We start from the raw sequence: 25,160 nt of genomic DNA, 5'->3' as shown, positions 1-25,160 counted from the left end.
CCAGAGGGCTATACATCTACATTTCCTGTAACATCACCATGTGTGTGTAATATATATATATATATATATATATATATATATATATATATATATATATATATATTACACATACACATACATACATACACCGTATTTATTGGCATATAACAAACACTGTGCCCCATAAAATGGGGGTAAAATCGTGTGTCTGTGTTATATGCAGGTATGTACTAATCTGATAAATACATTATTTTTTTTCTTCTTTTCCCTATGATGCTTGTTACACTGTACTGTGTAGAGACACTTCAGTCTCGTCTCTTTTTTTTTTTTTTTTTTTTTTTTAACCCCTGTACACCTAGATGTGTTATGTCCTCTGCTATTTGGAGGCCCTTGCACCCACTTATGCAATGCCCTCTGCTGGTTGGAGATCCTTTTCACCCCTTGGTGCTTTGTGTTGCCTTACGGGTTAGAAGTAATTGCACCAACTTGTATGATGCCCTCTGCTGGTTTTAGGTCCTTGTGCCCATTTGTGTAATGTCCTCTGACTGGATGGGTGTCCTTGCACCCACTTATGTGCTGTCCTCAACTGGTTGGAGTTACTTGCACCCACTTGAGTGATGCGCTCTGGTAGTTAGATGTCCTTGCACCCACTTATGTTATGCCTTTTGCTAGCTTAGGATCCTTGCACTCACTCATATGGTGTCCTCTGCTGGTTGAAGGTCATTGCACTCACTTGTGTGATGCCCTCTGATGATTAGATATCCTTGCACCCACCTGGCATAATGCCCTCTGCTGGTTGGGAGTCCTTGCACCTACTTCTGTGATGTGCTGTACTGGTTGGGGGGTACTTCCACCCACGTGTGTGATGTCCAGGACTGGTTGGAGGTGCTTGCCCCAATTGTGTGATGCTCTTTGATTGTTAGATTTCTTTGCACCAACTTGCATAATGCCCTCTTCTGGCTGGGGGTAGTTGCCCCCACTTGTGTGATGCTTTCTGCTGGTTGAAGGTATTTGCACCCACTTGTATGATGCCCACAGCTGACTGGGAGTCCTTGCACTAACCTGTGGCCCCCCCAGCTGGTTGGAGGTCCTTGCACCTAGTTGGGTGATGCCTCCTGCTGGTTGGAGGTCTTTGATCCCATATGTTTGATGCCCCCTGCTGGATCAAGGCCCTTGCACCCACTTCTGTGAGGTCCTGCAGCTTCACCGTTAGAAACGAAACCTTTGTTGTTTTAACAGGATTTGATCGCCACCTGCTGGGTCTCCTCCTCATTGCAAAAGAACAAGGGATTGCAGTGCCAGAGCTCTACACCGATCCAGCCTTTACAAAAAGGTGACTACTCTGCCTTTAGTATGATTTAAAGCCTATCTGTTAGAAAAGTAGCAAACAAATAAACTGCCATCAGGTATAAAGTGAATGCGCTTGGAGATTATTGCTATATCTGCAGCAGCTTCCAAATCATTTTGGTTATACCCGAATCCTGTGTTTTTCTGACAGACTTCAGCATTACCTTTAGCACTAGCCTGCCATTGTAGCAGAAAAGTATCCAGCACAAATCCCCCAAAACTTTTCATCATTATTAAATTAAACATCAATCAAATCACAGCAACTCTGTGTTTCTGTCTCACAGAGCCTTAGCCATAGCTGGGTTGTGAGAAACATACACATTACATTTTTTTCTTTGTTAAATTTAAGAATTTTATCAAGTTCACTGTTTGTTTTTCTTTTATGGAGGTTTTTTTTTTTATTATTCAGTCTAATAGACAGAGCTAGCAATTGGAATGTTACATTCAACAATGATTAAATGTGAGTATGAAAAGCCCACATAACCTGGGTCTAGTCTTGGTGGACTTGTGTCTTTTTTCAGCCTGACTAACTGTGTGTGAACCAATGTACTGAGCCATATAGTATGAAAGAAGTTTAGAGAAACAGAAGCATATTTAAAAACCCCACCTATAATGCATAGGAGCAATCTTGATTATTCATACAAAAAAAACTAATCAATAATAAAAAAATATATAATCAATTTAAAAGCCAAAGCACCAGTACAAATTGGCAGAATTTTATTCTCCCCACAAAGGATACTAATTACATTTAAAAAATATTACCTTCATTTTATTTACATTTTTAAATTTTGATTTAATCAATTAACCACTTCACCCCCAAGGATGTCATATGATGTAATGGAAATTTGAGTGGAGATATCTGAATGATGCCTGCAGCTGCAGGTATTATTCAGATACCATCTTTTTCAGATTCCCTGCACCATAAGAACAATCATAGTGGCAGTTCAGCTGCTTGATCATTCTTACAGGTGGTGGGAGGAGACGTCCCCGCCATCCTCCGGTGCTTCTACTGGCTCACCCGTACGATTGGCGAGCCGGAGAAGGAATCCGCCGGTGCCAGAAGTTGAGCATAGAGATTTTCGGTGACCAGATGGTCCCCAGTCATCTCTATGACCGTGGAGGCCCGGGCGCAACGTTATGACGTCGCGTCTACCCGGCGGAAGTAAACATTGCCAGGGACTCAGCTGGAAAGGCCAAGATCGTTTACTCTATCTCGGTCTTTCCAGCCTAGAGGAGAGATGTGAGGTCTTATAGACCCCACATCTCTCCATAAAGCAGACCTGTCATGACCTATTCCTATTACAAAAGATGTTTACATTCCTTGTAATAGGAATAAAAATTATCAAAAAAAAAAAATGTAAAGAGAAAGTGTAAAAATAAATATAAGGAATTAATACCATGGATGTATTTTGACTTCCACAGTAATGCTTGCCTATCCTAGTGAAATGTCGCATAGTATGTCCCACATATTATACATTGCATTGTGAGCAAAAAATTCACATAGATCACAATTATTTAATAGATTAATAAACCCATTTCTTGAAATGCATAAACCTCTTTAGTTTTCCTGTGGCACTTACAATACCTATAGGTAGACAAACCACAACTGTTGGAACCTTTAGTTGACAACCACGTTCCGCTTTTACATAGATTTCCAAATAAATATGGGTGCTTTAGGACTAAAAAAAAATCTACATCCTTGTTAAGTAATTTAATCTATTTGTGGGTCTGCCTATAGTATAGCGAGATTTTTCTTGATGATACCAAATATTTCACTATACTCTTTTGAATAGGTTGGAACAAAAATGTATTTAACTGTTGATTTTTATTGGAACTACCATTAGATTCAATTATGTCTTCTCTGGACTTTGGCAGAGCTCATCTTTCCCTTTAGCTTTTAGGCAGGCGGTAATTCCAGTAGCTTCTGGAGACAAACAAACTCCCCTGTAGGAAAGGCTGTAATAGTGTGGCTTGGAAGCAGTACTGGGAGAAGTTTGTCCAGCACCCAGGGCAAGGATGTAGAACTACATATCCTTCCACCACTGCTTATGCATGATGTAGAATGGGTGTACTGCTCCGCACCCATCCTCTGCCCCCTTTGACTGCCTGTGGTTGGTTTGGAGTGTGTACTGCACATTTGTGGCCAATCGCTTGCATTCCAGCAGCTACAAGGTAGTTATGCATGCGTGGTGTGTTTTTTGTGTCAACTGGGTAGATGGAGAGGGTGGATATGTTGAAGTACAGTGTGACAGCAGTATCTGTCAGAACAGGCACGAAGCCATGGCATGTTGGTTGCCAGCCACTGATCTAGAGCAGTGGTCTCCAAACTGCGGCCCATGCGCCAGAAGCAGCCCTTTGCTTGCTTTTATCCAACCCCTGGGGCACAATTCCTATCAATGACACCAACGATGGGGCACAATTCCTATCAATGACACCAACGATGGGGCACAATTCCTATCAATGACACCAACGATGGGGCACAATTCCTATCAATGACACCAACGATGGGGCACAATTTCTATCAATGACACCAACCATGGGGCACAATTTCAGTCTGACCGCCCTTAAAGTCTAAACTGGCCTTTTGTTTATGAAGTTAGGAGACCCCTGATCTAGAGTATGCAGTGAAGGGGGACGCCTCTTCCCTACTACTGCCCACCTCCTTGTCCTAGCCTGCATTGCTGTCATTGGGAGGAATTGTGCCCCATCGTTGGTGTCATTGGGAGGAATTGTGCCCTTCATTGGTGTCCGTGAATAAAATAGTGCCACAGGGGCTGGATAAAAGCAAGCAAAGGGCTGCTTTTATCCAGCACAGCCTGGAAGGCAACTGGTGACTCCCAAAGTTGCCAGAAGGTTTCTGACAATGTGAGATCAGAATACTTAATTGAACCCCTTAGGAAAATTGTTAAGGTGTTAAACAGTCCCAGAATTAATATCACCAGATAATGTAAGATCCAAAAAATTAGTAGTTGTATTACTCCAATGGAGAGTAAAGAAGATCTGAAATACTTCAGATCTTCCTCTGGTCTGCTCTGGATCATGAGAAGGTCATCTATGAAGCAACTGTACCATAATCTTTGCAGATGGCAACCATTGTACTAACTGTACTATAATGTGAAACCTGCAAATGGCAACCATTTGCAGGTTTCACATTATAGTACAGTTGCTTCATAGATGACCTTCTCATGATCGGGAGCAGACCAGAGTAAGATCTGAAGTATTTCATATTATAGATTATTGATAATAACCTAAGTCTCTCCTTTACTTTCCATTGGAGTAATGCAACTACAAATTTTTTGGATCTTAACCCTTCCCATAAACCCATATAAAGGTTTGATGAGTGAGGGTGGAAATGTCACTCCCATTGAGGTTCCCCAATCTGTGCATGTAATAAGAGCAAGCAAAAAAATTTCTACTGAAATTAATAAAATTTACTGTTGGGCCCCATGTACAGGGGCCACTGTTAAACATGCGTTCAGAGGCAGTTGGACACTTTTTTCAACTGCCCCTGAACCCATTCAATGTTATCCTATGTGACCATGTCTCGTTTATTGCCGTTTTTTTGTAGTTGCGTTTAACAGCGTTTCTTTGGAAGCAAAAAAAATGGGTTCAGAAGATTTCCACGTTTCAGGCGCTAAATGCGGGTACCCGCGTTCAGACACGTTTTAGTTTATAAGTGTTTTTAAAGGTGCCCTATTTTATTTTATTTTTTAAATTGTAATTGCTTGCAATGATTCATAGACCATTTATATATCCTAATGAGCCCTTCATCCAATCCAACACACCACTAGCATTGTATAAGCGAAGGATTAAGGGACTTTAAGTGAAATGTGACCTGGTAAGGTCACCTATTTGCATCCCTTGGGACCTTACTTACTTAAAGTCCCGCCCCCGTTGCTCTTCCCCTTTTTTGACACCACTAGCATTGACGTTCCTCTGGTGACACACTCTTCCTCATGTTGGTGTCCATGCATATTAGTGTGAAATTTAAAAACTTTGTTGGGGTAGGTACGCAGCCGTACGTACATGTTTACAAAATATCCTGCCGACATTCGCTGTGCAATCAAAGGATGGGTCCAATAGTGACGGACTCTGGAGCTCTGAAGCAATTTTCTACATCGCTCTAGCCTCAAGAGCAATGTCAGGAGCATTTCCTCACATATGCTCATTATTGGATCCATTGCAAAAAAAACACAGAAATAGAGGCAAATACAAGTAGAAAACTGCTCTCTTCTGCTGCTACTCACTCTGGTCAAAATGGCCGAAATAGTTAACTAACAATGTTTTTTGAGCTGGAGGAGGGTCCTAAATGAGGTAATCTTCATAAACACTTGTAGAAGCAAACGCGGTTAAATATGGCATGCAAACGTCGCTAAACATGCGGTTTAAGCACCGGTTTCAAGGTGTCCAAAAAATTCATTCAGAGGACTTTGCCTCAGCGTCCTGTATACATGGGCCTTAATTCTTTTGTATGGCCACTGTATTGGCTTACATGCTGGAGAGCCTGAAGTGCAAAATTGATGGGTATAGAGCAGAGGTCTCCAAATATTGTACACAAAGGTCCAGTTTAGTGTCCTTCAGACTTTAGGGGGGGGGGGGCGCAGACTGCGGCCCGTGGGAGTAGAAAATGTGTTGGTGTCAGTAGGAGTAAACAATGCCACACTTTTAAGTGGGAAAAATAGTGCCCCATCATTGGTGTCAGTGGGAGGAATAGTGCCCCATTGTTGGTGTCAGTGGGAGGAATAGTGCCCCGTTATTGGTGTCAGTGGGAGGAATAGTGCCCCATCATTGATATTAGTGGAAAGATTAGTGCCCCATCGTTGATGTCAGTAGGAGGGAAAGTGCCCCATTATTGGTGTCAGTAGGAGGGAAAGTGCCCCATTGTTAGTATCAGTGGGAGGAATATTGCCCCCATTATTGGCATTAGTGGGAGGAATAGTGCTTCAACATTGGTGTTAGTGGACAGATTAGTACCCCATCATTGATGTCGGTGTGTGGAAGGGCACCCATCATTGGTATCAGTGGAATAGTGCTCCATTATTGGTGTCATTGGCAAGAATTATGCCCCCATTGTTGGTATCAGTAGGAGGAATAGTACCCCAAGGGCCAGATAAAGGCAAGCAAAGGGCTGCAGTGTCGACACCACTGGCATAACAGAAAAAAGGAATTTCACAAATAAAGTTACAAATACATTTCCTACCGCAAGGTTGGAAGGGTGCAGTTGTCTAAAATGTCTCTGTATGCTGCAGTACAATATTATTCACTGGAAACACCTGAACTCATTTAGAGGGGTGTCCACATACTTTTGGCCATATAGGTAGATGTGGCCAGATGTCCATAAAACTTGCCATATAATGTGTAGGCACTTCTGAGGGCAAAGAGCAAGAGGGGCTAGAGTCCTTAATAGCAACATAGGAAACTTAAATGATCTGTACTTGTATGCCATTGTTTTGTCATCCACCACATCATCTTTTTTTTTTTTTTCCTCTCTTGCAGTGGTGGAGGTGGAAATTTTGTCCTTTCCACCAGCCTTGTGGGCTACACCAATGTCCATGGAGGTGTAGTCCCCATGATACATGATGGATACGGCTTTTTCTATAGAATACGGGATGACAGGTAGGTTTACATTTGGCCTTGACATACATTACTCCTCCATTGTTGAACCTAATTTATAACACTTAGAGCAATGTCCAACATGCGGTTAACCATACCAGCCAATCAGAATTTATTTTTACTGATCTAACTAGTGAAATCTGATTGGCTTTTAGGGGTTATTACACGCTATCCCTGCTCTTGGCACATGCTGAAATGGCATGCAAGTGTCACATAAATAGACATCTTCAGTCATATTGGAAATTGTCTAATTATCTTCAAATGACATCTGATTGACCCAGTTTGGCTAATATTTAGCAGCTCTGCTATTTTCGTAAATGGTTGGCATGGTTAATGGATAACTCCACATTTGTGGGGAAAAAAAACATAGCAAATAAAAAAATAGTATAATTTATACAATTGTTACTTAACCTATTTTGTAATTTAAAGTATGGGAAAGCTTTTTTTTTTTTGCCCACTTCCCCTATTGGTTCACAGGAGTGCATTTCGTTCTGCACCCCTGTGACCCAGATTCAGTCTACAGCGGGCTAAAGTCCTCTGTCAACTGACATCACAGAGATGGTCCAGGCTCGAAAGTATGATATGAAAAGCCAGCAGCTACAAATACTGCAGCTGCTGACTTTTAATAAATGGACACTCACCTGTCCAGGGTGCCCGCGATGTCGGCAGCCAAAGCTGATCAATCGCTCGGGCTCTCGGCAGCTGCCGTCGCCATCCTCGGTGAGGGAATCAGGAAGTGAAGCGTTGCGGCTTCACTTCCCGGTTTCCTACTGCGAATGCGCGAGTTGTGCTGCTCATCCTAACTGGTTCCCACTGTGCTCTGGGACCTGTGTGTTTCCCAGAACACAGCGGAGGTGGGTACGTGAAGTGGCGTGACTCCAATGGGAGTCTATGCCCAGAAGTGGGTGCAGATACCTGTATTATACAGGTATCTGCACAGGGCCCCACCGAAAGGTGCCAAATGTGACCAGAGCTGGTGGGGGGGGGGTTCCGAAAAGCGGAGGTTCCATTTTTGTGTGATCCTCTGCTTTAATAATGAACCAGAGTCTCCCATTCAGAATTGGTCTGAAAAGGACAAAGTCATTTCTTCAGAGCAGTAAAAAGTAGAAAGCTGCAACAAAGTTTAAAATCTCAACATAGTTCATAGATCACGAGAGAAGATTGTTTATTTATTTTTATTTTTTTTCTTCTCAACAAAAGTGAAATTACAATTTGAAACCAAAGCACAGAATAGGGAAACATTTTACATGCAGTCAATGACTAATTTAGTTACTCAGTTTTTTGTTTTCTTTTTCTGACGTGCGAACGTCTTTCATTTAGGCCCCTTTCACACTGAGGCTCTTCTAAACTGCCAGTAAAACACTGAGCGCGTTTTTAAAGAGCTTTTCAGGCACTTTTGAAGAACTTTTTATTAATTTCAGTGGAGAGGAGTTTTTTCAAAGCACTGCCAGCTCACTGCCCCAGTGTAAAAGCATTCATTGATTTTAATGGAAATAGGTTTTTGTGAGATTTTCAGTTGCTTTTTTTTTTTTTTGCGTAAAAGAGCCTCAGTGTGAAAGGGGGTATTGGGTACAAGTAAAATATTAAATTAACCTATCAGCCGAGTTGTGACTTTCACAATTTTTATATACTGTGCACCTTGTGCAAAAAAGCCTTAGTCCATATTCCCTGTATGCAAGGGTCTTCTTTCATCTTTATAGTGCACTATGAGAAACTAAAAAGGGACAATTTTATCGGTTGGTGGAAATACTGGACCTGTTGAATTTTTGGGGACCTTGAGGCATAAAGCCCAGTATTTTAAGTTATGTCTTTGTCGCTTTCAGGTTTGTAGCCGCCTGCACTGCCTGGAAGTCCAGCCCGGAGACAGACGCTGAAAAGCTCCTGCGGACGGTGTTCCAGAGCTTTCAGGAGATAATCCAGCTGATGGTCAATGCCCAGTTGTAGTCTGGGAGGAGGTGGTCGAGAACACACTGTTGTCTTCAGTTATTTACTAACAATGCACATTACTGGCACAAGGTTTACACTTCCGTAGCGAGCAATACTTGTATATCTAGGTGCTGCAAGCGTACAGGCAGAGTCTGGTTTATTGTTCTTATTATCGTGGCTTACAAATATCATGCAGAGGTTTGTAAGGCAGCATGGGCTGTGGATCATTAGGATCATTGTCTTTTGACAGTGATCACCTGACATAGGATTGTTGTCTAAACACCATGTTAAAACCAATGTCTGTCAGCCTGTAACTGGGAGAATAGAATTATTAAAGCGGAGGTCCACCCTAAAGTGGACCTTCCGCTCATTGGAACCCCCCCCCCCTCCGGTGCCACAATTGGCACCTTTCAGGGAGGAGGGGGGGTACAGATACCTGTACAGTACAGGTATCTGCACCCACTTCCGGCGTAGATTCTGCAGAAGGTACGCCCCTTTCCGCAGAATCTACTCCCCTTTCTGAAGGTCCCCCGCTGCCTGCTGGGAAACACACGGAATCCCAGGGACAGCAGGGACCATCCTTATTGCGCAGCGCGACTCACGCATGCGCAGTAGGGAACCGGGAAATGAAGCCGAAAGGCTCCACTTCCTGATTCCCATACCCAAGATGGCGGCGGCAGCACCCGAGAGATGATCGAGAGATCTGCTTCGGGTGCCGACATCGCGGGCACGCTGGGCGGGTAAGTGTCATTATTTTAAAATTCAGCAGCTGCAGTATTTGTAGCTGCTGGCTTTAAAAAAAAAAAATTAAAAAAAACGGCGGACTCCCGCTTTTAAAGTCTATTTTTTTGTTTTCTGCAGCAGAGGTCCATACTTACATTAGATGCTGCCCTTCTGTAATAAAATCCAAACCAGAACAGAAAAAAAATCAATATGCAGACTTTAACCAACTTTCACCCAGCCAACCTGCCAAGTAGGACAAGGTTACCCCGGTAGCGGGAGGGTGTTATATGAGGTCCTCCCATTCGCATACTTTGTGTGCGCCCAAGGGGGCACACAGTGGCGCAATATGTGTGACGCACTTTGTCCCGTGGAGCACAGATCGTGGACCTGGCCACGGTGCGCAGTTACAGCAATCACTCCAATTGACAACATGGGCTTTCATTCATAGCTATTGTATATACTACTGGGATCGATGTGTTTGGTCACAGTGATCACATGGTACAGGGCCAATCACAGCAGACCTTTACCATGTGATAGCTGTGGCAAATCACAGCTATCACAATAATACACGACATGAATGGATGCTGTTCATAAGAATTGTTGCTTATAACATTGACCAGATCATCACTGTAGTACACAATCATAGTGTTAAAAAATCATAATCACCTCCCCAAAGTAGTACAGTGTCACAGTATCAACCAGAAAGATTATATGGCTCTTTTTTGTGGTACCACATCCATTAAGACAATATACTATAAAGAACCTGAAAGAATTTGGACTTAGTAGTAACTAGTAACTAGTACCAGTAAGGAATGACCACATAGAATTTATAAAAAAAAAATTATATATTTTTTTTTACTAAATTTAATGATTTGATTAGTATTATCTCTTTGGTGCAGTTCTAATATGATGGTGGCTTAGTAATAGGCCAATTGCACAGGACACGGGAGCTTATTTTTCATCTATTTTTGTATATTCTGTAGTAATTTTTCTTTTTTTTTTTTTTTATAAATGCGTTTAACAGTATGTAGGGAAAAAATTTTTTTTTTCCCAAATTGTCACTGGTCAGTGTCCCTGATCAACACCACACTAGGCATATGACGCTGTACTGCTTTGATGACAGCATGTAAAAAAATAAAATAAAATTGTGAAGAAAACCCACAATTTATCTAATTTCTCTATTTTCCCAAAAATTGGGACAAAAAATGAAAACTTTCCAAAAAATGCTAATTATACATTTTTGGGCCTCAAGAATTGATATAGGCCATTAGTGAATGACTGATCAATTTTCAAAAATACAGTACATGCCATAGTTTGTAGACCTAAAGAAAAACCCAGTAGTGATTATGAATACCAGAAAGCTTTATCTCTCTATAAAAAAATATAAAAATGTCATTTGGATACAGTGTTGCTTGACTGAGTAATTGTCATTCAATGTGTGACGGCGCTGAAAATTGGCCTGGGCAAGAAGGGGGTGAAAGTGTCTGGTATCGAGGTGATTAAAGGTACCATAAGAGACACCAATTTTGCATCAAAATCAAAACATTTATTGTTTTTTAAATCGGAATAAAGTTTCAACAACTTTTAACAGTGCAATAAACAATGCACATTCCAACATTTACAATACAATACCTTCACAGAATAGAAAGTAGAATAATGTTCTTGTATATAGCTAAAGCAGGTTACATTTATTTTTAAAATGATTAAAAGTGTATGAATCCAACATGGACTAATAAATATGTTTTGATTTTAACACAAAATTGGTGTCTATAACGGTACTTTTAAAGTTGGCATATTTAAAAATGCAAGCTTTTCCTCTGTGGGTAGTGTGCTACTGAGATAAAGTTGTGGATCACTCTTCAAAGAGCAACGCTAATGTCAATGAGCTTTTAAAGATATAAAAAGCCATTGTGTGATTCAACTTCTCATTGTCCTCCTGAGATATCAGTTTGGGCTGAGCGTAGCCTTTAATGTGAGTATATGCCTGTACTTAGGTGCTTTGTGCTGCTAAACACACCTCTGCATCCTACAATGCATCAGCTCTGACTGTAACTGGAAGCACAATGCAAACCAAATGCAATCATCTTTGTATGAAACAATGCCGAATCAATGCAATTTATCAGGAAAATCACATACATCAACTTCAGCCATTTGTCTTCACGTAAACCAGTGTCGTCCGTTTTACAATAGGCTTTAGGGTTGATTTACTAAAACTGGAAAGTGCAAAATCTGGTGCAGCTGTGCATGGTAGCCAATCGGCTTCTAACTTCAGCTTGTTCAGTTAAGCTTTGACAATAAAACCTGGAAGCTGATTGGTTTCTATGCAGAGCTGCACCAGATTTTGCACTCTCCAGTTTTAGTAAATCAACCTCTTTGTTTGTTTTTAATTATTACCTTATAATGAAAGCTTGAATAGCAGATATGAAACAAATGTTAATGCTAGATGTGATCTTTGGTACAAATAGAGGTCATATCAGAAAATTAAAGGATTTTTTGGGGGGTGCTTTTTAGGTCATTCTGGACGTGACCTTTCTGGATTGCACCCTGTGAAATGCAGTTTTTATATTCCCTGTGGAAACTCATAAACAAGCTTCCTAAGGTGCAACAGAAGATTAAGGGCTCATTCACACCAGTGGTCCCATTGCATGCGCTTACTGGTGTGTACTGTGAAAGGAGTGGTACTGAGGCATCATAAATGACGCAATACACTGTTCTTTTTGTTCTTGTCTTTTTTTTTTTTTTTTTATCTCCTTTATTGTAATTTTACAAAATTACATTTCAGTTATCTTAACTGCGGCAGGTTGTGATTTGGTGCACTGCATTGCAACTCACTGCTCTGAAATAAGTCTGATCAAACAAATGAAGAAAAAAAAAAAATATATATATATATATATATATATATATAAAATTATTATTATTTTTTTTTTTTTTGTGCATATTATTTAGTTCCTTTTTGAGGAATCACTTAATATTCCACTAGTCTCAGAGAGCTATTCAGGTGAAACAGGATTTTTAGAGATCCGTCGACAGGCATTCTTGTTTTCCACTGGAAGACATGCAGCTTCTTTCAAATGGGAAACTCACCACTTGACAAAAAGAAGACAAATGCACCTCATTAGGACATTCCCAAAGAATGCAACGCAAAGCAGGTCAAACGCAGCCACTGAAGTGCCATTTGTCCTGCTCTGTTAAAGCTGAACTCCTGACCATTTTTTTTCCCCATGCAGTGGGGCTGTGCCCACCCTGCATTGGTTAACTACTTGTTTTATTCTAAGGGGGGTGACAGCAGAGATATACTTACCTTATCTACTGGTCCTCCCCGAATGAGACTGGTCTAACACCCCCATGCTCCGGCGGTCTTGAAAATGGACTGTCCCTGACATCAGCACGCTCCATACACAGGAACAGTCCACCACTGGACTGCGGGGGAGCTTGGTTTTCCGGAGGATCGGCAGCTCAGGTGAGTATAAACTTTTTGTGCTTACCCCTAGAAAAAAAAAATAGTAGTTGACCCATGCAATGCAGGCACAGCCCCACCACATGGGGAAAAAAAAAGATTTTTCCTGGAGATGGGCTTTAGGTATTATGTTAACTTGCATTTGAATACTGTATAATTGTCCCAGTGTGTGTGAAGATCATCATACATGCCAGTCAACTTTAGATTTACCAAAGCTATGTAATATGAGGCTATACCACAATTAACCCAAATCAATCTGTATCCAATCAGACAGGCGCTTACACTACATAATTGGTAGATGTAGATTGTACAATCAGATTGTAACCTATGTAGTGATCTTCAGTCTGGTATTTCTATCTGTTCACCACGACTATCACTGATAATATGATGTGTGATCAAAATGGCAATCAGCACAATACACAGAAGAAAAGGGGATGTTAATTATGTCAAAGTTGCATCAACTCTTACTGCTTATCACAGTTAGTAAACATTCCATCTTTTTAAAGTATTTTAAAGTGTTTAATTACTAAATCTTCAATGTGTTAAAATATAATAATTTCAGTTTGAAATACATCTAATAATATAGATTAAATCACAAAAAAGTAACACTCACGGAAAAAGAAAAGGTTTATATTCCTCTTACTGGGCTTGTTTTGTAATTATAATCCTTTTAAAGTATTGCATGGTTTTCTATATACAGTCCAGATGAAGTGTGCTGTACAACTCCTTGTTCATGTAGAGTCCTGAGTGCAATGGAACTGTACTGAATGCAGACTGAGCTCTGTGATTGGCTGATCCCCTATCGGTGAAGTCCACTGTCTTGCTGTAATTGACGTTGACCAGCTTGTGTTAGATGAGCTGCTTCACTGAGCCAGTAGATGGCAGTATAATGTCAGAGGGTAATGGCAGGAGGGAGTGGCTAAGGAATGAGGCACGCCCCCAAGGTGCTAAAATGTGCACGTTATTAAACTACACAGGCTGTTTTTTCACAGAATGCCTTTAACCATTTTTCTTAAACTCAAGAAATCATTCTTAGACAAATAGCAACTAATGAATAACTCCTGAAATTGTAATATCCTGGCTGTTATCCTGGCCCCAGGCTTCAGTACTTTCTTAGGGACTGACCCCATAACAAGCAAGCTAATTAAGAGTGAAGTAAGAACTTACTATTTATATAGTAGTTTTGAATCAGTGGTTCCATTGGTAGCTGCCATTCTTCTCTTATGATAGATTTTTTTTGAACGGGTCTTTTGCATAAAGAACTACAAAGAACAATGGTGTTGGTAAAGAGCTGTGATCTATGTCAATGAGAGTTCAGGTGTTTAGATTTTCTTTAAGAAATAGTGCAGACAAGTATTTCACTATCAACCCCATTGGCTCTCTTTGGTGGTGGGTCTTATGGCCTCTGCCAGATGGGGGAAGGGCTGTTTAGGTGGAGCTGCTGGATTGGCTAACTCTGCCTGAGCATCAGGCTCAAAGACCTTTTGGATGAGACCACATGACTAATGCCTAGGCTTTAATCACATGACCCACTAACAGAGGGAGTCGGGACTGGTTTCTGCAGATTGGATTCTCCCAGTATTTTACCAGAGCGGTAGAATGGATATGATTTCTTAGGTGGGTATTACAAAAAATATGAGATTGCTATGGCTTTACTGCCCTTTACACCTCCCTACCTTTGTTTGCACTACTCTTGAACTTCCATAGATGTAAATGCAGGCCATGTACACATAACGGCACACTTAAAAACATTTTCTCAGAGGGTAGTAAAATTAGATTTTACCTTTTATGCATTGGGCCACAGAGACCCATTGTTTTACATTATTAGGGATCTATTACAGGGATTTCGTGTTAAAAAGGTTGCTGAATTCTGTCCTATAAAATATTCGCAACACTGTGTCTTGGTGTAATGCAATTCAGCCACTAGATGTCACTGTGATTACATCATCATATTATATCATGTCATTGCTTCATCTCTCTATGACCTCAGATCAGCCAATGGTGACTTTTCTTCACACTTTCCAACTGAATGTATTTTATTAATTATAGAACCAACTCAATGCTGCTTTTTCAGAAGAGGGCTATGTCGCTGATTTGATTTTACTGTTATTAAAACAATAAAGCATCTTAAACCGAACATACGTATTATTTTTATATGCCATACCGTGTAAAATATGGACATACTTTGGCACCCAGGAGTCATAGCAGCCTATCAAAATCAATTAATGGCTGAAATATGCAATCGCTGTACACGCATCCGAGCAGTATTTGCATGCGCATTCGGTGCAAACATACATACATACGTAAGTACTGCTCAGATGTGCATATAGCTGCTGTATATTCCAGCCTAGCAGCAGGCTCTGACACCCCGTTTTTACACTGTACATACAAATGCATCTGTGTGCGTAAGCCCTAAAGCATGGGTGCTCAACTTGTGGCCCTCCAGCGGTTGCAGAACTACAAGTCCCATCATGCCTATGCCTTTTGGAGTCATGCTTGTAACCATCAGCCTTGCAAAGCATCATGGGACTTGTAGTTCTGCAACAGCTTACATCCTGCTTTGTAGAAAAAAATGATTATATATATATATATATATATATATATATATACAGTAGTGTATATGGGTATTATATTGTGTTGGTGTGCACTAAAATTCATGTTGGTGTTTTTTTTTTTTTTTCTTGATAATATAGTTTTAATCAACAGTTGTGCAAATATTGTACAACATAAAAAAATGCAACTCAATGGAGTTGATTTACTAAAACGGGAGAATGCAAAATCTGGTGCAGCTGTGCATAGAAATCAGCTTCCAGGGTTTTAGCTTAAGGCTCGGTTCACACAGGGGCGACTCAGATCCGACCTCAGGTCGCCCCTAGTCGCCTCAGGTCGGACAACATTTAAAAATCAATGTAAGTGAATGAGAGCCGTCTTAATGCACGCTACTGAAGTCGCTCCGACTTCAAAAGAAGTTCCTGTACTACTTCAATCCGACTTTTAGGCGACTTGTACCCATTGATTTCAATGGAGGTCGGATCTCTGTCTATACGGAGGCGACTTTGACAGAATTATTAGCTCTGAAGGGGGAACTCCACGCCAAATTTCTGAAAATAAATTGGCGTGGGTTCCCCCTCCGAGAGCATACCAGGCCCTTAGGTCTGGTATGGATTCCAAGGGGAACCCCCCTACACCGAAAAAACATCGTGGGGGTCCCCCCCAGATCCACACCAGACCCTTATCCAAGCACGCTACACGGCCGGCCAGGAAAGGGGGTGGGGACGAGCAGGCGGCCCCCCCCCTCCTGAGCCGTACCAACGTGGGGGGAGGGGGGCGTGCGGCCCCCCCCCCCACCACAAAGCACCTTGTCCCCATGTTGATGAGGACAAGGGCCTCTTCCCGACAACCCTGGCCGTTGGTTGTCGGGGTCTGCGGGCGGGGGGCTTATCGGAATCCGGGAGCCCCCTTTAAAAGGGGGGGCCCCCCGGATACCGGCCCCCCACCCTATGTTGACTCGACGTTCTCTCCGGCCGCAATGCCAGGGACGCGCTGCGCGGCGACTTGTATAGGGACAAGGGGCGGGGTCATCGGTTGAGGTCACATGGGTTGATGTCACATGGTGACCCCGCCCCTTACGATGTCACAGTCACGAAGGATGCTGGGACTGTCGCCATGTGACATCAACTCATGTGACATCAACCGATGACCCCGCCCCTTGTCCCTATATAAGTCGCAGCGCGTCCCTGGCATTGCGGCCGGAGAGAACGTCGAGTCAACATCTCCAGGAGAAGAAGAAGAAGAACGGACGGCGACAGAAGACCGGGCCACCGCCTGTAAAAGAGCTATAAGAAGGCGCGGTGGCCCGGCAGAAGAAGCGAAGAGGGGGACAAGACCCCCGAAGTCGGAAGAAGAGGGCGACGGCGAGGAAGAAAGCCGGGCTCCTCCTCTAGCAAAAGAGCTAGAAGAAGATAGCGGAGGAGTCCGGCGAGAAGACCCCCGAAGACGTGCAATAAACTATTTTATCTTGTGTGTTGTGTTTTTTTTTTTTGTACTTTATTTTACAGGTGAATGGGTAGGGGTACATTGTACCCCATACTCATTCACATAGGGTGGGGGGCTGGTTATCCGGGGGCTCCCGGATTCCGATAAGCCCCCCGCAGACCCCCGACAACCAATGGCCAGGGTTGTGGGGAAGAGGCCCGACGGCGAGGAAGAAAGCCGGGCTCCTCCGCTAGCAAAAGAGCTAGAAGAAGATAGCGGAGGAGTCCGGCGAGAAGACCCCCGGAGCTGTGCAATAAACTATTTTTTCTTGTGTGTTGTGTTTTTTTTTTGGTACTTTATTTTACAGGTGAATGGGTAGGGGTACATTGTACCCCATACTCATTCACATAGGGTGGGGGGGGCGGTATCCGGGGGCCCCCCTTTTAAAGGGAGCTCCCGGATTCCGATAAGCCCCCCGCCCGCAGACCCCGACAACCAACGGCCAGGGTTGTCGGGAAGAGGCCCTTGTCCTCACCAACATGGGGACAAGGTGCTTTGGGGTGGAGGGGCCGCACGCCCCCCCCTCCTCCAAGGCACCCCCCTATGTTGAGGGCACGCGGCCTGGTACGGCTCAGGAGGGGGGGGGGCGCCCGCTCGTCCCCACCCCCTTTCCTGGCCGGCCGGGTAGCGTGCTCGGATAAGGATCTGGGGGGGACCCCCACGCCGTTTTTTCGGCGTAGGGGGTTCCCCTTGGAATTCATACCAGACCTGAGGGCCTGGTATGCTCTCGGAGGGGGAACCCACGCCAATTTTTTTTCATAAATTTGGCGTGGAGTTCCCCCTTCAGAGCTCATTCTCTGATTGGCCACGGCAAAAGTCGCCTGGCCTGGGGCGTCTTGAAAGTCGCCCCAGGTCGTGTCTAAAAGTCGTGTTCAAGTCGTCTCCAAGTTGCCTCACAAAGTCGTCCTGAAGTCGTGTCGCCCATGTGTGAACCGAGCCTTATTGAACATGCTGAAGTTAGAAGCTGATTGGTTTCTATGCACACCTGCACCAGATTTTGCACTCTCCCGTTTTAGTAAATCAACCCCAATGTGCATTTTAACCATTTGATACCTGGTATGTCATTTGACTTCAAAGGGTTGTACCAGGATGATGCCTGCAGCATCATGCTTCACCCCGGTACCGTTTTTGGAGGCTATGGTCGGCTCTCTTGTAATAACAACCGATGCGGCTAAGCAGCGGCTCAATTGTTATTACAAGCACTGGGAGGCGACGTCTCCCGCTGGCTTCTGCCACACACCCATCTCACTGGGAGACCCGAGCGACCAGCCGGAACGTCCGCTGGCTGGCCGGAGACTCGAAGAAAGCTGGAATCGGTTTAGATCGGGTCTTGGATGTAGTAACCTGGAAGCAAAGTCATGACATCACTTCCGGATTACTGGAGTCTTAAAGGCACCAGTTTTAAAAAAAATCTGAGCTTGGCATTCTGAATGCTTTCAAGTGCAAAGGAGGGATTTGGGGTATTATAGATCCCTGATCCCTCCATAAGAATACCTGTCACCAGGGGAGGGCTGGCAGACTTAGGATTGGGGGGCAGGTCCAGACAAGTGGCCCATTGAACCACCGAATCAGCTCTCCATTCATGCCCTCCTGGTTTTATAATGGATATTGATGTTATGAAGCAAGACAAAAATGATATAATTTGGTAAGAAAGTTTAATGTTAATAGCAACAAAGGAGGTTGAACAATACCTAATGCAGCCTCATCAGTGCCCATCAATGCAGCCTTACCAGTGCCCATCAATGCCTCTACACCAGTGCCCATCAATGCAGCCTCACCAGTGCACATCAATACCAACGCACCAGTGCCCACCACTGTTGGTTCTGCTGGCCTGTAGTACCCATAGGCCATGGCCAACTCCCAGCAGGACCCACAGTATTGAAGGATATAGTGAGGTTACTTGGTGGGCACTGGGGCAGGGTGTATGGGGGGGGGGGGGGAGATAGATGGGATGTGGGGGTCAGCTGGGGTGTCAGGGTCTCACCTTAGCCCACAGCTCAGCTCATCAGGTCCTTGCATGCCCCCCTGCTCCTGTCCTCTGCCTGCCTCCAAGATCTGGAAGTTGTAGTCTCCTGGCTGGCTGCGTTGCTCTCAGTTCTCCACATAGCGGGAGCTTGAGTGTGCTGACGACGTTTATGTGGAAGTCAGGGGGGGGGGAAACCACAGCTGACTTCCACATAAACCTCCAAGTCCACAAGAAGGAAAAAAAATCGTCAGCGGGCAGTAGCCGTGGCACTGGCCATTTTAAATATAATGTACCCCCTGCCTGTCGTATGCCTATTGCTGTCACAAGGGATGTTTACATTCCTTGTGACAGCAATAAAAAATGATCAAGAATATATATAGATATATAGATATATATATATAGATATATCTATATATATATATAAAATAATTTTTTTTATTTTTTCTAAAACAACAGTGTTAAAGTAATATAAATTAATAATTCAAAATTCAAAAATTGCGTGCTATGTGCAAAGGCTTTTAAAATTGATGTAAACCCTCACTCACATATACCCAGTGAAGTGAACAGCCTTAGATGATACAGAGATGAAACAAATCTCCCTACATACGGTTTACTCGTATATCTGCTGTCTTCAGCTTTATATACTGTTTACAAAGTGCAGATTGTGTTAGAATTTTCACTTCCTCATTCTGAGAGAAATCTTGGATTAAATTGGAGGAAAGGCACAACCCCCCCCCCCCGCAAGATAAGCAGAGACTTTCAGAGCTGTCCTGTGAGTAGAGCAGCTTTCTGCTAATCTATTTATAGCACCTGCCCTGACACAAAATTCAGGCTGGTTTTATCTCCTGTTTCAGAACTTGTGAAGGGCAGGAGAAAGCCACAGAACACTGCAGATATATGTGCCCAAATTTCATGAATCAGGTTTACATCCACTTTAAAGCATTATGGATAGTAAAATTTACATGATTTGTTGCCGTTGTGCGGGCGAACACAATTTTAAAGTGTGATGTTTGGTATCTATTTACTCAATGCGACATATTTTATAATTTACAAAAAAATTGGGTTATGTACTGGATTTTCTTGCTTTAAAATTTTAAAAAGTGTATTAAAAAAAAACACCTGCGTTTGGAAAACTGCTGCAGAAACACTGCGTGACATAAAAAAAAAAAGTAAACTAGAGCCATTGGAATACATGAAAAACACTGTGCGTGCATTTTGTGCAGACAAAAAGCACACTGAACTGAACGGAACTGCGTCTGGTGTGAACTGGCACTAAGCTGAAATAAGTTATTTTCCACACTTTGGTAAAATAGGTGTGGCTGCTGCCTACCCCCAAAGCTCCACAGAGTGGATTTGGTAAGAAAGATGTAAAGAAAGCGAAGGTAAAATGGCGCTGCCTAAATCGGGGTCAGTACAAATACCACAGCTATAGATCTGGAACGCCTTGCGTTCCACAGGCTTAAAGTAACGTGATGGCGGTCCAAGCTCCGCCTCCGATATTTGGAATGTCATTCTTCTGTGAGGAGAGGAGGAGGACAGAAGAAAAGAAAGAAGGAGAATAGAGGAGGAGATAAGCAGGAAATTACAACAATGACTTTCTGGGAAGAAGTCAAAGATCTTCTAGGGCAGAAAAAGCCCCGGATACCTACAGAGCCGACATGGGAGACAACAACCACCCAAAACTGTGATAGGAGCTCCACACAGGTAGGATCATTATACCCAAATATCCTTAATTTTATATATATATAATATATATATATATACATATTAAATCATGGAAACCATTGCTACAGACTATGGAGGATTTATATATAGATAGATTATTTTTTATATATATATATTTCCAGTGGTTGTTTCTTGCATACAAAGCCCACTTGGATAGAGCTCTCCCAGATCTTTCACGGGAAAGTGTTGCAGGCAATATGGTGGCCCTTTACGCTGTACGAGGCTCTGAGCCATTCTTGTACAATGCTGTAGCCTATGTTCCTACTAGCGCCATTCTCCAATCGCATGACGGGCTGGTCATTGGCTGACATTGGTTTTGATGTAAATTAGTAGAAGGTCATCTGTACTGCCATGTTTTGCTCACCGTTCTGCTATGCCCATAGCCATAGTTCCTTGTTAAAAATACCAAAACTGCGATGAGTGCAAATTAAAACACATTTGGTGGAGTAACACAAGAGGATGCATTTCATGTGTTTATTTTGGGACTCTTTATATGGAGATGATGGCTCACATTTGATGACGGTTATATGACTTGTTTATAACAGTTCAGCACGTTGTTTACAAGGTTAACAAGTTCCTTGTTGCTAGGCAACGCTGTGCTGTGAGCCCTACACTGGGATTGATATTTGCCCCCCCATGTAATGCCGTGTACACACGATCTGAATTTTGGTCGGGAAAAGCTCTGATGGTTTTCCCGACGGAATTCCAACGAGATTTCACTCAAGCTGTCTTGCATACACACGATCACACTAAATTCCGACCGTCAAGAACGCGGTCAACAACACGTACGACGGGACTAGACAAAAGGAGTTCAATAGGCAGTAGCCAATAGCTTCCATCTCATAGTTGAATCTGAGCATGCGTGAGTTTTTGTGCCTCGGAATTGCATACACACAATCGGAAAAATTGAGAACATGCTCTCAAATTTTTGCTGGCAGCTAAATTCAGATGGAGCATACACACGGTCGCTTTTTACGATGAAAAGCTCTAATCGGTCTTTTGCTGGCCGAAATTCTGATCGTGTGTACGCAGCGTAAGACTTTCATCTGAAATCTTCCCTGACCAGGAAAAGGAGGGACAGGATGGTGTCTGGTCCTCTTCCTCACACCCAACCTGTTTATAGTGTTCCTCCACTGACTATTGACTTGTATATGTTTGTGTTTTGTATTTTTCTGCATTTTGGTTGCATTCTCTCACTGATTTTGGTCAGAATTGTTTATCTGTGTGAATGGCCATATGTATTTGTCTGAAGTATTGACTTACTGAAACAGCAGTATTAAAAACAATATGATCATAGGATTTTTAGACCTGTGATTGCCCTATGCAAGTACTATATATAAGATATATACATTTATTATAGGCGGGAGAGGAGAACGAAAAAAAGGGGTGGGACTTACCAGGTCATACCTTCATTTAAAGTCCCTAACTCCAGTCCTCTAATAATACATTTATTATAGGCAAATGCTTAAAAGGCGACATTGCAGTGAAATTTAACAAACTTTATAAATTTTTTACAAATTAATTACTATTACTATATTAATTACTATTACTATATTACTATATCTGACCCTCCTTCTCGTTGCCTGCTTGTCAACTTGGCCACTTCAGCTCCGGGAGATGTGCACCCCTTCCTGGCCAGGTTTTGTGTTTTTGCAATATGGCGTTAACCACTTGCCGACTAGCCACTGCAGTTATACTGCGGCAGGTTGGCACGGCTGCGCAAACTGCCGTAGTTTTACATTGGGCGCTTTAAGAGCGATAGGGGGACATTGCAGTGTGATGCCGGAGCCGCTGGGCGTAGCAGCAATGTGCCCCGGCAACCCGCGATCGCTCCTCAGAGAGACAGAACAGTGATCTGTCAATGTAAATAGACAGATCCCCATTCTGTTAGTGAAGTAGAGAGAGATCTGCTGTTCCTTGTAATCAGGAACAGCGATCTCTCTGCTCCCAGTCAGTACACTCCCCCCACAGTTAGAAACACCTCCCTAGGGAACACTTAACCCCTTAATTGCCCCTAGTGTTAACCCTTTCCCTGCCAGTGGCAATTTATAGCACTGATCACTGTACAAATGTCATTGGTCCCAAAAAAGTGTCCGATCTGTCCGCCGCAATGTCGCAGTCACGCTAAAAATCGCTGATCACCACCATTACTAGTAAAAAAAAAAAGAAAATTAATAATAAAAATGCCATAAGTATATCCCCTATTTTGTACACGCTATAACTTCTGTGCAAACCAATCAATATACGCTTATTGCAATTTTTACCAAAAATATGTAGAAGAATACATGTTGGCCTAAAGTGATGAAGAAATGTGTTTTTTTTTTTTTTTTTGGGATGTTTATTATAGCAAAAAGTACATTTTTTCTTTTTCAAAAATGTACGCTCTCTTTTTTGTTTATAGTGCAAAAAATCAAAATCAAAAAGAGGTGATCTTGTACCACCAAAAGAAAGCTCTATTTGTGGCAAAAAAAGGACATAAATCTTGTTTGTGTACAACATCACATGACTGCACAATTGTCAGTTAAAGCAACGTGGTGCCGTATCGCAAAAAATGGCTTGGTCATTAAGAGGGCAAATCCTTCGAAGGATGGGGGTGGTTAACTGACAATTGCATGGTCATGCAACACTGTACCCAAATACAATTTATGTCCTTTTTTTTTTCCCATAAATAGAGCTTTTTTTGGTGATATTTGTTCACCTTTTTGTTGCGCTATAAACAAAGAAAGGCCAACAATTTAAAAAAAAAAAAAAAAAAACAATATTTTTAGCTTTCTGCTATAAAACACTTCCAATAAAAATAATAAAAAAATCTAATTTCTTTATCAATTTAGGCCAATATGTATTCTTCTACATATTTTTGGTAAAAATAAAAATCCCAATATGCGTATATTGATTGCTTTGCTCAAAAGTTATAGCATCTATAAACTATGGGTTATTCTTTGAAATGGCGCTGATGAGCGACTTCTAGTGGGACTGCAAAATTGCAGCAGACAAATCAGACACTTTTGACACTTTTTTGAGGAATACAGTGATCAGTGCTAAATATATGCACTATCACTGCACTGTCACTCTACAAATGACACTGATAGGGAACGGGTTAACAGGGGCAGTCAAAGGGTTAACTGTGTGCTTAGCCAGTGTTTCAGTTTAGTGGGGGAGGTGCTTTTACTAGTGGACGGCATTGATTTTTTTTTTTTTTTTTTTTTTTTTAAAGAAACACAGGATCCATGTCTTCTGTACTGAGTGAATGACAATCTGCCTTGTTTGCATAGGCAGACTGGCATTCTGTCACTGTACCAAACAATTAGCAGGTGCCAGCGGATATTGGATCCACGGGACCCGCTGATCAGCTCCCACTGTGTAAAATTACAGCGGGAGGGAGCCACTGGCAGCAGGCACTCAAGTCCAATACCTGGAAGTGCAAGAACACACACACACACACACATACATACATACATACAGTATCTCACAAAAATGAGTACACCCCTCACATTTTTGTAAACATTTTATTCTATCTTTTCATGTGACAACACTGAAGAAATGACACTTTGCTACAATGTAAAGTAGTGAGTGTACAGCTTGTATAACAGTGTAAATTTGCTGTCCCCTCAAAATAACTCAACACACAGCCATTAATGTCTAAACATCTGACAACAAAAGTGAGTACACCCCTAAGTGAAAATGACCAAATTGGGCCCAAAGTGTCAATATTTTGTGTGGCCACCATTATTTTCCAGCACTGCCTTAACCATATTGGGCATGGAGTTCACCAGAGCTTCACAGGTTGCCACTGGAGTCCTCTTCCACTCCTCCTCGATGACATCACAGAGCTGATGGATGTTAGAGACCTTGCGCTCCTCCACCTTCCATTTGAGGATGCTCAATAGGGGTTAGGTCTGGAGACATGCTTGGCCAGTCCATCACCTTTACTCTCAGCTTCTTTAGCAAGGCAGTGGTTGTCTTGGAGGTGTGCTTGGGGTCGTTATCATGTTGGAATACTTCCCTGCGGCCCAGTCTCTGAAGGGAGGGGGGATCATGCTCTGCTTCAGTATGTCACAGTACAGGTTCGCATTCGTGGTTCCCTCAGTGAACTGTAGCTCTCCAGTGCCGGCAGCACTAATGCAGCCCCAGACCATGACACTCCCACCATCATGCTTTACTGTTGACAAGACACACCTATCTTTGTACTCCTCACCTGGTTACCACCACACACGCTTCATCATCTGAACCAAATAAGTTTATCTTGGTCTCATCAGACCACGGGACATGGTTTCAGTAATCCATGTTCTTATTCTGTTTGTCTTCAGCAAACTGTTTGCGGGCTTTCTTGTGCATCATCTTTAGAAGAGGCCTCCTTCTGGGACGACAGCCATGCAGACCAATTTGATG

At 42.6% G+C, this 25,160-nt stretch overlaps 1 protein-coding gene across 2 annotated transcripts in view; it reads left to right on the top strand.

Annotated features, from left to right (window-relative positions):
- The window catches only part of CROT (carnitine O-octanoyltransferase), an 87,376-nt gene extending 72,194 nt beyond the window's left edge, over window positions 1–15,182 (top strand). For both annotated transcript variants that reach the window (XM_077490863.1, XM_077490862.1), the window contains exons 15-17: window positions 1,219–1,312; window positions 6,823–6,942; window positions 8,763–15,182. In XM_077490863.1, the coding sequence (XP_077346989.1) occupies window positions 1,219–1,312; window positions 6,823–6,942; window positions 8,763–8,883 (335 nt within the window). In that variant the 3' untranslated portion in view covers window positions 8,884–15,182. The remainder of the gene's footprint in view (window positions 1–1,218; window positions 1,313–6,822; window positions 6,943–8,762) is intronic.
- Window positions 15,183–25,160: the final 9,978 nt, after the last annotated feature.

This window comes from Lithobates pipiens, unplaced genomic scaffold (genome assembly GCF_037356315.1).
Source record: "Lithobates pipiens isolate NorthernLeopardFrog02 unplaced genomic scaffold, aLitPip1_a1.2 Scaffold_19, whole genome shotgun sequence".
NCBI lineage: Eukaryota > Metazoa > Chordata > Amphibia > Anura > Ranidae > Lithobates > Lithobates pipiens.
Note: the sequence above shows the minus strand (reverse complement) of the source record. Positions and strands in the feature narration are given on the sequence as shown.